General features: G+C 41.0%; 1 protein-coding gene across 1 annotated transcript in view; it reads right to left on the reverse strand.

The window, feature by feature from the left end:
* Positions 1 to 9,503: 9,503 nt before the first annotated feature.
* Positions 9,504 to 16,341, reverse strand: part of BEND4 (BEN domain containing 4) — a 29,933-nt gene continuing 23,095 nt past the window's right edge. Inside the window, exons 4-5 of the mRNA XM_036905464.2 lie at positions 14,013 to 14,253; positions 9,504 to 10,680 (exon numbers count right to left, since the gene is read on the reverse strand). Coding sequence (XP_036761359.2) covers positions 10,463 to 10,680; positions 14,013 to 14,253 — 459 coding nt within the window. The 3' untranslated portion in view covers positions 9,504 to 10,462. The remainder of the gene's footprint in view (positions 10,681 to 14,012; positions 14,254 to 16,341) is intronic.

Here is a 16,341-nt window from a genome sequence, read left to right on the forward strand (position 1 = left end):
CCAGAAACTGAAAGGGTAATTATTTAGCACAAAATGTTAATAGAAAATACAACATGAGCCCCAATCAAACACAATTATTATGTTTTTTCAATTGAGTCGAAAATACTTCTGTGTTGCCAGGAAGGAGGAAGAATCACCGTCATTGATACAAAAAAAGAGACAGACTAGAAGATATTTTCATACTCATATCTTGACAGGGCTTGAATTTCTTCCTAGAATCTGGTGCAGAGTAAGAGCCTCTGTTTTTAATCCCACTTATTGTTGGGAAGTGGACCCTAGGTTTTAAAAAATTTCTGTATTTGTATTTTCTGGGCCCTCTACTTCTCTTCAACTACACAGCCAACTATTTGTTCTATTTCATTTTCATTAGTCGTATTCCTAAATATTATTGTGGCTTGATTAATTTTGTTTTTTAATACTAAAGAAGGTAAAAGGAAATCAGGATCAATCTGGCCCATAACATTTTTGTGAAATGAGAGTGAATGCTTATCTTAAAGCTATACTTCAAAACCATAGTTTAACCCAATTTATTAAAATTTGACAATCAATAAGTATAAGGACTAAGATCCTCTATTTTAGACTTATTTTATTCCACCGCTATTTGATTACTTATTTATTTAAGCAGGCACATTTTTTAAACATCAGGACCAATGAATAGGTAGAGGTATTGAGACTGTGTATCTGTGGAGCTTAAGGACGGAATCAGAACCAAGACTCACCTGGGGCCCAGAAATTGCACCAATATTTGTCCATCTTTTTTCAGAAATTTTGAGAGCAGTCTTCTTAGGCCAAATTGAGAGATGAATCATAGGTTTATCAGCCAGAGCTGGATAGAGTTAAGGGGCAGTTCCTGTTTTATCATCCTAATTGTTCAACTTATTTGTCTTCAAAGTCTTATAGATATTACCTTCAAAGATCAGTTTTATTTGGAATGGGTATATCATGGGCTTCTCTGGAGCTGGACACATGGGTTAGGATCTTGGTTTTACCATGTCACCATTATTAGCTCTGTAACATTGGGCACATCTCTGTAAGCATCATTTTACTCATCTGTTGAGTGGAGATATTAGAGTTTACCTCATAGGCTTATTAGAATCAATGTGATGATAGTAAACCACTTAACCTACTGACTTAATAAATGATAATTATGCAAATATCTTCCCTTTATCCTCCCTCCACTTGCTGTGTGCAGGAGGCTGCCCTATATGGACATCAATGGGTTCTCTTGCCTTGTGGTTTCCAGCAGCTTTCAGCTGGAGGAAAACAGAGATGGGAGGGAGGCAGGTCAGGGTACTGCTTTCTCTGGCTCCCTCCTCGTGGCCTCTGCGGTCTGTGTTCTTCATGGAGATCACATTTCCTGGCAAGGCGCCCTCTGCACAGAGCCCTCTATTTCCAGTGCCACCAACCACTCACTTGCCTTACCCCTTCAGGATAATGACAGCGGCCTACCGGGACTAGGTCTGGCTGTTTCACTCCCCCTGTAGTTTCAGGCCACCCTGCCTGTACCAAGTCTTATTAAACTCTTCTCAAACTGTTTGGGTCCTGTTTCGTAACAGACTGGCTGAAACACTAGGGGTGTACCACTAAGACTGTGTCTATGTAGGGTCTGAACAACAGCTTAAAGGGAAAAAAAATGTAAAGAAAAAAAAAAAACAGGATTTGGGAGTTCACCAAATCATGTATGAATAAATCTTTCCTTGAGCTGGCATGTACTTTGGCTGAGATGGTCAAATTGAACTGCCTTGGTTTGTTAGAGACACAAGACTCAGTGGCACTTATTTTCTCACTTTTATGCCTGATTCAGCTTTTTGAATAGTTTTATCTGGAGAAACAAGTTACTCAGTGGAACTTGAGATTTGCTCATAATTTATAGTAAGTATTTATTTTTCTCCAAATAGTTACCCAGCTGTTGGCTGTATTTCTTCAGTTCTTGGGACATGGTGCTTGATAAAAACGCCAGGCCTATCAGGCTCTCAATAAAAATATTGCATGAATGTATAATCAACTTTAAAGGTATTATATCATAATACATTTGGTTCCTTAATTATATAAGCTCTGTACTAAACATTCTCTAAAATTTGCCTATCCAATATTTTGACTATTCAGAATATTTCATATAAATGAAGCCATGCAATATGTGGCCTTTTTGTCTGGCTTCTTTCATTTAGGGTGATGTTTTCAAGGTACATCCATGTTGAAGTATTTATCAGTAATTCATTCACTCCTTTTCATGGATGAATATCCTATTCTGTGGCTATACCACATATTGTTTATCCATTCCTCAGTTGATGGGCATTTGGGTTATTTCTACTTTGGCCATTACAAAGAATGCTCCTATGAACAATTGTGTACAAGTTTTTGTATAGATGTATGTTTTCAATTCTCTTAGGTATATACCTATAAGTGGAATTGCTGGATCACATGGTAACTCTATTGAGGGAACTGACAAAACTTTTTCAAAATGCATCATTTTACATTCCTACCAGCGATGTATGATGGAAGGTTTCAATCTCCATAACCTTGCCAACATTTGTTACTGTCTTTTTCATTGTAGCCATCCTAGTGAAGTGGTATTCCACTGTGGTTTGATGTACATTTCTCTAGTGACTATGTTGAGCATTTTTCATGTGCTTACTGGCCATTTGTATATCTTGGAGAATGTGTATGCAGATCCTTTGCTCACTTTTAATTGGACTATTTGTCTTTATTGTTGAGTTGTTAGTTCTATATATTCTGGCTTCAGATCCCTTATAGATAACATGATTTGCTATTATTTTCTCCTGTTCTGTGGGTTGTCCTTCCATTTTTCAGTGTTCTTTGAAGCACGTAAGTCATCAAGTCCAGTTAATCTATTTTCTTCTGTCACTTGTGCTTTTGGGTGTCATATTGAAGACACTATTTCCTAATCCAGTATCATGAACACTTAATCCTGTTTTCTTCTAGTTTTATAATTTTAGCTCTTACATGTAGGTTTATGATGTCTTGAGTTACTTTTTATATATGGTATTGGGGTAAGAGACCAACTGCATTCTTTCTAATGTGACTATCCTATTGTTCCAGCACCATTTAAAAGAATTTTTTCCCCGTGGAATTGTCTTGGCACCCTAGTTAAAAATCAATTGACTGTAAATGCAGGCATTATTTCTGTTGGCTATCTGGGTTCCTTCCATTTCCATATGAATTTTAGAATTGGTTTGTCATTTCTGCAGAGGTCGGCTGAGATTTGGATAGGAATTGCAGATCAGTTTGGACGTATTGCCATCTTAACAATACGTCTTTCACTTTTTGTCATGGGATGCTGTTCCAGTATTTAGATTTTTAAATTTCTTCCAAAGATATTTTGTACTTTTCAGTATACAAGTCTGGCACTTTGTTAAATTTATCACTAAATATATTATTTTTTCTGATATCATTGTAAATGTAATTTTTTCTTAAGTTCATTTTCAGATCATTTATTGCTACAGGATAGAAATACAACTGTTTTTTGTATATTGGTCTTGTACCCTGCAACCTTGCTAAATCTATTCCTAATTCTTTTTAGAGTATTTAAACCTGCAGCTTTACCATGCATGCCCTACTACAAAATATTTAAAAACCCAGTTTACTTAATCCTTTAATATTTTAGAATAAATTTTGATACCCAAATTCAAACCCAAATTTGAACCAGATTACTGCTTCTTCATCCAGAACTGATTAAAATATTTTATCTTCTAGTTTAAAAATATTATACATTTCCCTAAAATGAAACAAGTGTTTTGTTTTTATTTAGTCTGATTTATGAAGTGACATTTATTCAATTCCACTATTCTGTTGTAGTTGATATGTCAGATTTATATTTTATGCGATAGACTGCAAGTGGGAAGCCTCAACCATGCCACCTTATTTAGCCTAATTTTCTTTTGTACTCAGGTTACTTATGAAAAACCGTAACAATTGACACTTGTTCATTTTAAAGGATTTTCCTGATAGAAATGATATTATGAATAGGAAGCATGTATGTCTAAAGTATGAATGTACAAAATACCTAATGGAAATCTTGGATTACATATTGTTCATAGGTCATCGGTGGCTGTCCCTTTCATTCACTCAATGTTTTGAATGATTTTTTTGTCAGTTCTGACATAATATGAGTATGTTTTATTTGGTTATTAAGCATATAACATTTTCATGGTATTCAGAAACAAGGAGAAAAGTCTTAGCTTCAAAGGCAAAAAGTTCTTTTCAAAAAAAAGAGAAGCTTCTTCAATGAATTAGAAATGAGGCAAAAAGCAAGTTAAAACACTTGACAGAGACTTGACATTTATTGTGCAATTCTATCTCCAACAGAACATGTGGCATTCTAGAGGTATATGAGGTAATAAAATCAATATTCCAATTAGAACACCTGAAATAACTGGCTCTAGTAACAAATGTTTCTTGTAATTAAAAATATTGAATGTTTAGAAAACTCTTATCTTAGGTTCCTAAAAGAAATGTGCCTAACACTTAAAAAACAACTTACTTTTCTATATAAACTGTTCACAAAAAAATCTTGCTATTCTGTATTACACTATGCATTTATAGTTTTATTAACATATCCCTAGTGGATATTGATGCTACACAATACAATCAAATAGAAATTATTCAGAGAATCAACACGACTCCAACAATAAAAATATTAGGATCAATGGATTTGTCACAGTTTCTCCACAAGTGTTCATTATAGAAAATAGAGTAAAGGCAAGTTGGCCCCAGTGTTAGGCTGCTACATCAAGTTCCAGAGAGGAGACATAAGGGTGGTGCTTACATTGGGCAGAGCCAGGCTAGACCAGTGACCTCTAAAGTTTCAGGGCAAAGATCAAGCCAGGCCTGTAAGGCCTTGGTATGCTCTTGAACTTAAACACAGCCAGAGGTGTTAAAGCCACTACAGGGAAGAATCAACAGACTACTGTATTTTCCTACAAAGTCTTCACAACAGTTCTCACAGTGACATCATAAATGAAAACTCTCCCTCCAAACCATTCTCATTTATGCTGAGGCTACAAATACAACAGATGTGAACAGTGAAAGGAACAGTGGCTAACTGATGCCCAGTGCCATTTCTAACACCCAGGAGTTCCCAAGGAATATCACTTCACTGAGTTCAAATTTTTTGCTTTTATATCCCTGCATTTTTTCATACCTGGAACCAGTGAAATAAATGTGAACAAATTAATGATTTTAATTTATTCACTACTTAAAATTTTTTCTAGTCATCATCTTACATAAGTCTAACCTTATGCAGAAACCCTGGCCAGGTTTATGTACTCCTACTTAAGCATCAATAGAATTTGAAGGTGGTTTTTAATAACAAAAATATCAACTTTCCTTGATGGCATAAATTAAACACATCGATGAGAAAGTGTTGATGGGCTTTGAGAACTGTGCTTTGACTACTGGGGAAAACTGAACTAGTCAATCTGTCTATAAGCCCTAAGTGATCTTATCAGCCGAGTGTCTTGGGCAGTGTCCTTACTAATACAATGGGGATGATAACATTAACAGCGTCTGGCAGTGGTTGTGAGGATTAAAATGACAGGATGCATTAAAGTGCTTAGCAAATTCAATGAATATTAGCTATAGTTACTATTGTTAGTGGCTTCAGATGGGTCTAGTTTTCCCATGTGGCCAAGACCCATCTGGCCACTTGCACCAAGGTGGTTATTCTGAGAATGAACAGTCTTGGAATGAGGCTTCTTACCAGATTTATTTTCATTGTAATTTGGGAATCTGTGATTTGGAGAAAGCCTAGCCCTTACATTAGTCAGCTATGGATGGTCATGAGGAAAACTAGTCACACTACAAATTTGGTAATTTAGTGCTTTCAGTAGCCAAACTGACCCAGCTGGTCCTTAGATGACCTAAATCTAGTCCTCTCAATGTTTCTCCTTACTGAATTACTGTGGAGGGCAAAAGTGGTCTCCAACGTGGAACTATACCCATTGGTTTTGAATATTACATGTGTAGAGGTAAGTACCGATGGGTTATTTTTATACTCCATGTTGTCTGGTATCAATTCTTCACTGGCCTCTAAGAAAAATAACATGAATAGAAGCAATGTAATGCAAGTAAATCTGCAGAGGGCCATCAGGAGGTGACACTTCCTTATATTACTTGAAGTCAAGTGGTTGTTTTTATCCAGTACTTATATGACTGAAAGAAGCCGTCACTATGTTCACAAAAATATATCATAGTGATACATACTGCTGTTTAGACACATTTATATTAGAGTTCTGACTCAAGCATTCTAGTTGACATGTTTTGCCAAGCAGTGTTGGCAAGTATTGCCACATTAAACATACACCAGCAAAACCTGCACTGTACGTGCAAAATCATTTTCTATGACATCTCTAAACATTTGTATATAATAAGACCTGTCAAAAACCACACAGATCTGTACTGTGAAAATGGCAGAGCACTGAAAGAGAAAAGTTGCTTAAATTTTTTCTCAAAATGAAGTTATCCAAGAATAAGATCTTAAAAAATGATTGAAATCTAAGTAAAAACTAAAGAGGTGGTGAGTGGGGATGGTTTAGGCTCTCGCACATGTGACAGATAGAATCCAAATGAGGACGATGTGTCTGCTTTTCTGAAAGCAGTGCTTTCACCTTACATTATGTTCCATCCACTTTCTGATCACAATGCAAGGGAGGACAAGCCATTAAGGGTGACAGAAAAATGTGGAAATCATGAACCTTATCTTCCCCAAGTTTGTGTCACTGGCTAGATTTTGGGAAAACCTCTGAAGATTAGATACTGGACTTAAACAAAAAATTCTTATCAACATCTGACACATGGAGTAGCTGGATCAAATAACATGCTGTAAAATGTCTGTCTACTTATAATCCTGATGGAAGAATCTCTTAGGTCAGTGTATTCATGCCTGATGGAGTAAGACCCAGAGGATGAAAATCACCCACCTGCTCTACAGCTCTGAAGTAGCTACTACATCACTCAATTCCCCTACCACAGGAGATGACACCAATTTTCTGCAGATGCTCTAATATTCTCGTCTATATTCCTCATGAAGCCTTATGAAACACAACTGGTGACAGGAGCCTAAATGCTGGGCGGGAAGGAGGAACAGAGATGCTCAGGCCCAAGAGCCAGATGACTTCAAGTGCAAAAGGAAGGGGCAGACTCTCATAGCTGACAGATATTCTGAGGCATTCAACCTGAGGTCAGACCATGAGATTGTGACCAGCGCATCTTCACAAGATACTGGGCAATGTGCCTTTAGTAACTGCTGGCAGAATACTGCTCTCCATGCCAGGTTCCTGGCCTCTCCTCTGACGCATGTCACTGAGGGGTTAGCCTGAGACCAGAACTGCACTTGTGACTTCAAGCCGCCATGAAAAGCAGGCATACTCCACGATATGACTTTTAATTGGGGAAAACAGGACACATGAAGACACTGTCACTGCTGGCAGGTAACTGGGATTGTGGACCACACCTTGCCATGGACAAAAATACCCAAGTTTAGTCTTTGGTGTTTTGGTGTCAGGCCAGCCCCGTAACCTCCTACTCTCAACAAGAAAATGGAGCCACTTACATCCTGAGCTGCTGAAATTCTAAATCCATTTTATACCAATACTAAATGACTCAAGGAGGTTTCTAAGACCTGACCTGAGACAAGGTTCAAAACACAAGAGCAATCTGTCCAATTGCCAAACACACAGAAAATTAAATCAAGAAAATAAGCAACATTTCAGGTTACAAAGAGAACAACTGAAGGCTGACAGCAATGGAAACATCCAGTCTTCTTTGTGGTGTGCTTTTAAACCTTGCTCTTACCAAAAAGTAAGTGAATATCCTTTGTAAGCTCTGATTTAAAAATCAGGACACTGCAGACCACCACCACGAACCAGGTAACACACCAGCCTTTAAGTTCAAATGGCAGCATGGAACATGGCCTAAGGGGAGGGGAGAGAATATCTAAGCAGATGCTATCATCGTCCAAGTGGCTATTAGCACCTGGTCTGGCTGAAGGAATGCAGGCTTAATAGGAACAGTGAAGTGTAATGGACCATCTGACCTGGGGCAGGGGTCATAGGTCCTAGGTCCCAGAGAGGCAAGAGAACTGTGTGATGCAAGTCACATATTTCTGGGTCTGTTTCCTCATGTACTTAGGAGATAGCCAATGTGTAGTTCCAACATTTTGGAATTTGTGAAGTATTGGAAAATAGCTGATAAAGAATTCACATGGAATGGGGTTGGGGGTTTGGGGGGTTTGGGGAAGAGACCAGGTGTGCCTTTGGAGCAAAGGCTGTGTACAACCAGGTGGCTTAGGACACAGAGCCTACCCGGTAGCCTTCTCAGGTGATGGTAATTAGTCAAACTGAAGGTCCCCAGCACCCTCCTTCATAGTAGTGGTGCAAGCACACCTCTAAAAACCCTGGCATTTAAGGCCGTGGGGCATGAGCTCACACGTTCTCACGAGCACCCTCGGTGAGGACCAGCACAATGCAGGGCTCCAGGGTGACACTCAGATGCGAAGATGTGCAATTCTCAAGCTTGCAGGCAAGGATAAGATGTGGAAGTCTTTTATCTTTTTTAAGCAGTTACCAAATGTGGCTTTAGAAAAAAAGGACATTGTACTCAGTGGTAAGGAAACAAAAGTCCAAGGCAAAAAAAAAGTAAGATGGAAAGAAAGATGGGGTTATGGTGCTAGTCTCTTGGCCCAGATTTCACATCACCAAAGCATCTCCTAAGACACTGACTTCTCAGACCTCTGAAAACTCTTCTAAGAGTATCTCTCCTCCATGGTTAGTCAAAGACATTACTCTCACAGTTCCCATAAGCAACATCACATTTGCCCCTATCTTTTCTTTTCTTACAAATTTTAGCTAACTTGCCCGGAACAGGATCAAAACGTTAGTTCTCCCCACACCACCTAACAGATCTGACAAATGACCATCTCTATAAACATTAAACCCTTTCCAATGGATGAAACTAATACTCGTAACAAAAGCTAAAAGAGGACCTATTTCTGGGGCCAGTTATTGAACATAAAGGATATTATTTCAAAAAAATGGCAAAAAACCCACATCTTTATAAATGGACACACATAAACTTTAAGGGGATTTCCAATCAACTTTCAAAAAACCCTTAGTTATGTGTGCAGATGACTTGAACAGCCTTCAGTAAATGCTGCCATTCAGCCCTTCGTTCTACAAAGAATGCAGCGATCTGGGTCAGTGTGGTAAGGGAAGCCTCTCCTGCCATCCCAATCCAAAGCCCCCTGAAAAACGGATTCTAGCAACTCCACAGCTTTCACTGGTGAGAAATGGTACCAAAGACCCAACTAATTCAACAGATGGAGCTCAGCAAACGAAATAGGAAAATGAGTGGGAATGGTCCAGTGGCAACTCAGTCAAAGCATACAGTTCAAGGAGACACTGCGGGGGTGGGTGGGCAGGGGACAAAACAGTTGGAAAGGAACATTTTCATCAATGACAACGAAAAATTCTAAAGATCAACTCAGCACAGAAAGACCCTCAAATTTCAGAGTAACTACAGACAAGCCCATTGCATAGCTGTCAGGATGGCCTTGAAGCTGTGTGTGCAATCCCGGAACATCTGGTCAGCTAGTGACCACCAGCAGTCACACCACTTATTTGGTCTTCGGCACACCAAACACCTAACTGGTTACATTCTCCTTGTGCAACCCATCACTTTGGCATTGTGTCAACAAAGCCTGATTTAAGGCTATGGAAACTGTGGATCTATGAATATATGAAATCAAGTGTTTAAAAATGGTTTTGGATCTTTGGATGTTTCGTGACTGACATAATAAAACCTAAGTGTTTGTAAACTTGGGACCACATAGTGCCTTCCTGAACATGGTAGAACTTTTTTTGGGTAAAAATAACTTGAGAAAAGCAGCTGACTTCCAATTAATCACTGTCTAGAGGTGGTCTGTTCTCTGATAGGCTTTGTCAAGGTAGAGACAACACACCATGCCACTAATCTTATGTCTTTGCTGACAAGTATGAATTCAAGTCTTTGGAAAACAAAGACAACTTACTTGAATTATGAAAATGCTTGTTCCTTGTCCCTTGAAGTAACTCCACGTCTCTACCTTCTAACATGAGCAGGAACATTAACCTCATCTTGGAAGCAGAGCTTACTTGAAGATTTCCAATAGGTGACCAGAAGCTCACCTATTTATTTTACCTTCACTGTCTAGCTAGTAATCATGTAAAATCAATTGTAGTTTTTTCTAATACTCTGAAAGTCTGTTGTAGGTTCCACAAACTTCCCAAACAACCCTAAAATGGATTTCTTTTTGGGAACTGTGGCAGCAGATCAAGAGAGTTAAGGTTTAAGTTCTGTAAAGTCTGACAGAATGACATGCTTTGGACTCTAAGGTGATGGTTAACAGGACATTCACAATTGGGACTCTTTAAGAGGATCAGCTGCTGCAATGGAAAGATTTTGTGTGCTAATCCCCAGACCCATCCTGGGAATTTTTATTAAAGACTTCATCTTGGGAAGCTTGTTGCTCGATCCCTTCATAAAAGGAGCCACCGTTGTGCAGGAAAGTGCCCACGGCCCGCCCCTGCCGGGCATGACCCACAGCGTCGCTGAATACTTTGTTTATTTGTTCCTCTGAGGGCATCCACCAGTCGGGGTTGGAGGTACAGTGCATCCTAATGAATTCTGTGGGAATATACACAACAATAAAAAAAAGAGAGAAAAACAGCTGGTTTTTGCAGAAGATGACAGGACAGGCTACTTAAACATTTAGAGAAGCTCTTTAAGAAAAGCTTTATGGGAAATCCAATGTAATGCCATGATGATGTCACTACTTAAGACTCAACGTATTCCATATAAATTTTCTACTCATTTTCAAATGTAAAAATCACAGTGAGTGAGAGGGTGATCCTTCTAAGGAACATTTGCTATTGAAATAAAAGGTAAATCTGATTTGAAAGATGTGGTATATACGATGCTTGGTAAAAGTTACGGAGTGCATTTTAAAACCCATGTTGTTACCTGCTCACGTTTTAGAATGTTAACCATCTCTAGAAGCATAGCAAATATCATTATCATGGCACTCTCTTTAACAAGCTACTAATGTGTAGATTAAGTGTAATAAAACAACAAAATCTCAATAAGTGTCTCTAAGATTTAGTTCAGAAGAGGTTTTCACATTCTTAAGATGTTGTACTGTAAGTTACACTTCTTGGATTGTGGTACCTAATACTGGTACTGACAAATATTCTTTAAATGCAATTTCCTACATATTAAATTTCACCAGGAAGCAATGGGCATGCCTGGAAGAGTGAATATTATAAAAAGTTAACTAAGACCCCAGTGAAATAACTTCAGCCTCCCTCAGGCCAAGCTCAAATGAACTCCTGTTTTTTCTCAGGGGGTTAGGGCACAGGCGTAATTCTCATGTAGTTATTTTAATATAATACTGGTAAACGGAAATGAGCATTCTGGAAAACGTTCTAAGGCACACTGTGTTTTCTGAACAGCTGATTCAAAGTTCAAGGTGGCTATTATTTACACACCATTTCTCCCCTTGCAAAGGACACTAATTCTGGTTTTAGAATGGGAGGCTTGAAATTTGTGTGAAATCCTGGCCTTATTTGCCCTTAGGAGAAGCTGATGCTTTCAAGTACTTAGACCATAAAAATCTCACAAACTGAACTGTCTCCACCTTAGGAGTCTAGCTTGGAAGCAGGGGCATCACCACGTTTGCCAGCATTGCCTTCAATTCTGTGCCTGAGGTGAAGGCCTCATTCACCTCACCTCAGTCCCATCCCTGGTGGCCTCACTGGGATTGAAGTGGGGACCTCTAGGGCTCAAAGCTTTAGCCCACTCCCTATTCTTGTCCTTGTGTTTGCAGCCATTCACTACTGTCTTTAAATGATCTCCAGTCCTAAGTTCCAGAGGTCAGGGGTTCTGTTTTCCATTGCTCTTCAGTCTTCAAGTCCTACTGTATTAAATATTCAGTAACTGTTTAAGTGGCTTTCCTGTCTCTGTCCAGACTCTCCACTCTGCTATGAACACAGAAAGGAACAGGCTAACGGATGAAGCAAAGCAACTCTGAGAAGGGCTGCTCTGACCCCCCCACCTCAGTGGCCACCCTGGCAGAGGCTGTAGAGGCTGAACGGAGCCCCAGCTGCCACACCAATGAGGAGCACCTTCACAGGTCCCTCCCCTCCAGGGCCAGACCCCCTGTGGGAGGGGCCAGCCTGCAACTTGGCTCCATTCCCCTGAAGCACCCTGCTTTCTGTCCCGTGGTCGGAGGCCTCCTCGGCCCTTCTAACCTTGCTTACACATCAAGGACCTCCACCCTGGGAGCCACCAGGTCTAAATCTGTATGAAAGGAATCCCATCTAGGTCACAGTAAGACCCTAGGCTCTCAGCCTTCGGGACAGACATAGAAATGCCCTCACCAGCTGTCTGACACAAGTTACCCTCTCTTGTCTGTGTGTGCTCCACCTGAGGCTGGCCGGAAGCCTGTGGGCTTGTCTCCAAATGAGGCATGAGCTGGGGAGCGCTGACCGGGCAGGCAGCCTGGGCGGCGTCAGCGCCACAGTGGGTCTGGCAGCATTCTCAGGGCTGAGGGACTGGTGCTTTAGGATGTATGTCGATCTGTTTTTAGGACTAGTAAGAACTTCTGGAAGGACCCAGCTGTAAAGCCCCTCACCCGGACTCCCCTTGTAAGCCTCAGGGGAACTCCTCCCAGTGCACAGAGGGTGCTCTCTGGAGGGCCCCAAGCTCAGCTCACCACTGCCTCGGCCCCTCATGGTAACTCCGTCAGCTCTGATGATGCTGGGGCATAAAGGAAACGGGCTAGCTTGCTCAGACAGACTCTGGAAATTTCCATCATCCAGTCACTATGAATTACGTGGAATTTTCAGACTGGCTCACAGGGTGCCCTGGTGCACCTGTGCCTAGTTCACATGGGTGCATTCATTCCAGGTGGGCCACGGGCATCACCATCACCTGGGGGAAGGGAGATGGGCTGCCGTGCATAGCACCCCCACTCCCACCCAGACCTGCTGACTCAGAGGCTCAGGGTGGGCCTGGGGAATCTCAAGTGCTAACAAATACTGCCTATGTGTCTTATCCCAGGAGGAAGTAGAGGGGTGAGTGTCCTTTCTGATAACCAAGGCCTTTCAATGATACTATTTTTCACTGTGAACTCTCTGCCAGGAAATATTCTGATCCCTGTCCAGCGTAAATCATCAAGTCTTTCCAGCAATAAAACCACTATTGAACTATATAGGTTAATATTTGAGCTTTTTGATATGATTTTTCAGGTGTGAATGGTGTATCTGTTGGCACTATAATGTTTCTACTTGTCTAATTCTGTGTTTACTTCCCTTGCTGAATTGGCTGTACACCTGTTGATTCTTCCTATTCACCCTCTGCCTAGCCTACCAGTAATAAGTGCAAATCAGTGCAAACTAATCAGCTGTTGATACTGGTGATATGGTATTACCTAAGCAGTTATTTTAATACAGAAACTTATTTTTAAACTAACAGAATAAAGTTTGGGCAAAGAATACTTTAGGCACTAAGGAAAACATTCTAAATAAATTTAAGGAGTTGGGGGCAAGTATTCTTGTGAAGGCAACCAGACTGGGGGAGAGGGAGCTGCAAATGGAAATGGTATACAGCATTTTACTAATTTTTAAAAAGTCCAAGTCTTCCCTTCCTCTGCACTTCCCACCGCTCCACTTTCACTGGGGGCGGCCGCCTCTGGCAGTAAAGAAAACCTGAATGGAAAGCATGAAACCTGAGGTGCTATGCAGTGCTTAGGTGCCATTAAGTGAGAACACCAAGGCTAAAGCCAATGAAGGTTTTTTAAAAGAACCTCTCGATACCAAGGAGATGGGCCACATGAAGCCTATAAGGTTCCAGGGGGAGAAACCCAAAATGCAGTAAAGGCTGAACACTTGCACAGGGGAGCCACAGCCAATGCGGTGAAATGAGATCACAGATGCGCCACGAGCGGAAGGATGCAGTACCTCGGAGGCATGTTACTTTAACTGGATCCAGAGGGCGTCTTTCAGGACCTGTCTCTCCTGACTGCACTGACCTTTTCCTTTTCCCAAGGCCGCATGAGTACTTAAGCTCATCGGTTGTGAAAACAAATCTGATGAGGTATCGAAGGAGCCGTCTCCCATCTTTCTTTGAAGAATTTACTGCCTCGTCCCACTGTTTGCTTGTTATGTAGACGGGATAGTTGTTCAACAGCTGCTTGCTTCCCTGGAAAAAGGGGCGAAATATTTTCTCATTACCTACTTAGCCAGCCAGCCAGAAGCGGAAGCAATCTCCATTTCAAAGGCAAATATGCTGTAACCAAATGGCTATGCTGACAATGACCCAGGTATTGAAGAGCAGAGGTAATTGCTCTTCAGAACGGGCACTTTTCAAATTACATTTGCATTTTCTATAACAAGAGCCAATGAGGTATAATGAACACCTTTGAAAGAGGAGCTATTTATAACTTGCATTTTAACAGGTAGGTTAAAATGTGTCAAGATCCAATGACAAGGAACACTATTTAAATATAACCCGTAACTTTCCTTTTCAATCTATTAAAATATGCAAAAATGACTTGGCAGAGTGTGCTCAAACAGGGCTCTCCATCCTCTAGTTGGTGGTGAGGTACTTTTAGAAACGATCCTGGTGGTCTATTTTCATAAGGTATTACTTGTAGCTAATGCACCTAACGTGATAGCCATTCCATCACCGGGCAAACAACATTAAAAAGTGAATTTAAAAAACAGGGAATTGTAGACTCTGAAGAAAAAAACTCAATAATAATGCAAAACAGGTTTTCTCAAATTATAGCTTCTGCAAATGCCACTATGTCAACTCAAAATTTTTCTTACTTTTCATCGTCTTAATTTATGTCTGCTGTAAAATTCCCAGGCTAAATAGCTGCAGTGGGACTAATTACGGGAATTTCTGTAACATTTATAAGCCATGTTTAGTCAATGGCACCTACACAACCATTACTTTAGTTCTGGTTGTCCATAAAATTCTACAGTCCAAGACAAATTAATTAACCCATGATCTCAGTTTTAATGTACTCCTTCCCCAGTAATTAAGGTGTACAAAATAAAGAAGAGAAAACTCATTCCGTTTTACAACTCTGCAAATTTACTACAGGTTATAAATTTGGCACAGTTTGGGTCTGAGAGGGTTTTATTTCAAAAAATGTTCTGTTCAGTTAAGCACTGAGGAGGACAAATGGCACAGCGGCTGACAGGAAAGGGGCGGGCCAGGTTTGGCTATGAAACTGCCACTGAATTACACTCGCCAAAGCTCACCCCCCACAGCCTGCGGGCTTCCTCCATCCAGCCCTAGTGTGACTGAGTGTCCTTCTTCAGTGGGGGTGCAGGTGGTTCATGGTTTGTGTTTTCAATTTAGAGTCAGCTTGGGTTTGAAATGAGCCTTGGTTCCGAGTCTTATTTGTCATGTTTCTTGAGCAAGTTACCTCAACTTGCTGCACCAAAGTTTCTTTGTAAAATGGGAAGAACCAAATTATGGATTTAAGAACTAAAAATGGGTTTAAGATAGGAGTGTTTTAGCATAAGCCAGCTCTTGGCTCTGTTGATCGAAGGATGGGCAGGAGGTTCCAAAGTGTACCTCAGGCCAGGTGCTGTGTCAGGGCAGGAGGTGAGGGATGCAGGGGTGCCCCAAGTCTGAGGCTGTGCAGGTGGAGAAGCCGGGATGAAAGAGGGAACGTCCAGCAACCAGTTCAGCGAGCCAGGGTGCAGGGGACTGAGACATCGAGATGTGCAGGTGAAATGCTGGGCTCCATCACAAGGATAAGGAATGGAGGGTATGGCTGGGAGGAGAGGACTGACAGCAAGTAAGAGAACTCCATTGCTTCCCATGCACAGGGAGGGAAGGGGTTGCAAGGGTTTTGAGAGCTGACACCTCAGGGCAGTTGCGCGTGGCCTGAGGCAGCCGGGATCCAGGGCTGGCTGCCTCAAACCATGAATTGCCTTAGAAGTGTTCCTGTGCAAGAACCTTAAGCGTTAACCATTTACTGAGCCACTGCTAAGCAGCCCAAGCTAGCCTACACTGTGCACCTGGCCTCTGCCTCTCACAGGCACTGGTGCAGATGCATCTGCAGGGCTCTGCTCTGGGCAGGCCTTGAGCAGGTGACTTCTCTAAACTTCAGCTCTCTTCTGTCAAAGTAAGAATAGTGATCAAAATAAAAATAATAATTTGCAAGCTTGTGGCAAGGAACCCACCAATCTCCCCCATTTAAAGACGGATAAGCTCAGGAAGCCTGGAAGGTTTACCTGCTTCTTTCAGTGCCCTTCTCTCAGTGCCAAG

The sequence above is a fragment of the Manis pentadactyla genome, chromosome 5, assembly GCF_030020395.1.
Source record: "Manis pentadactyla isolate mManPen7 chromosome 5, mManPen7.hap1, whole genome shotgun sequence".
NCBI lineage: Eukaryota > Metazoa > Chordata > Mammalia > Pholidota > Manidae > Manis > Manis pentadactyla.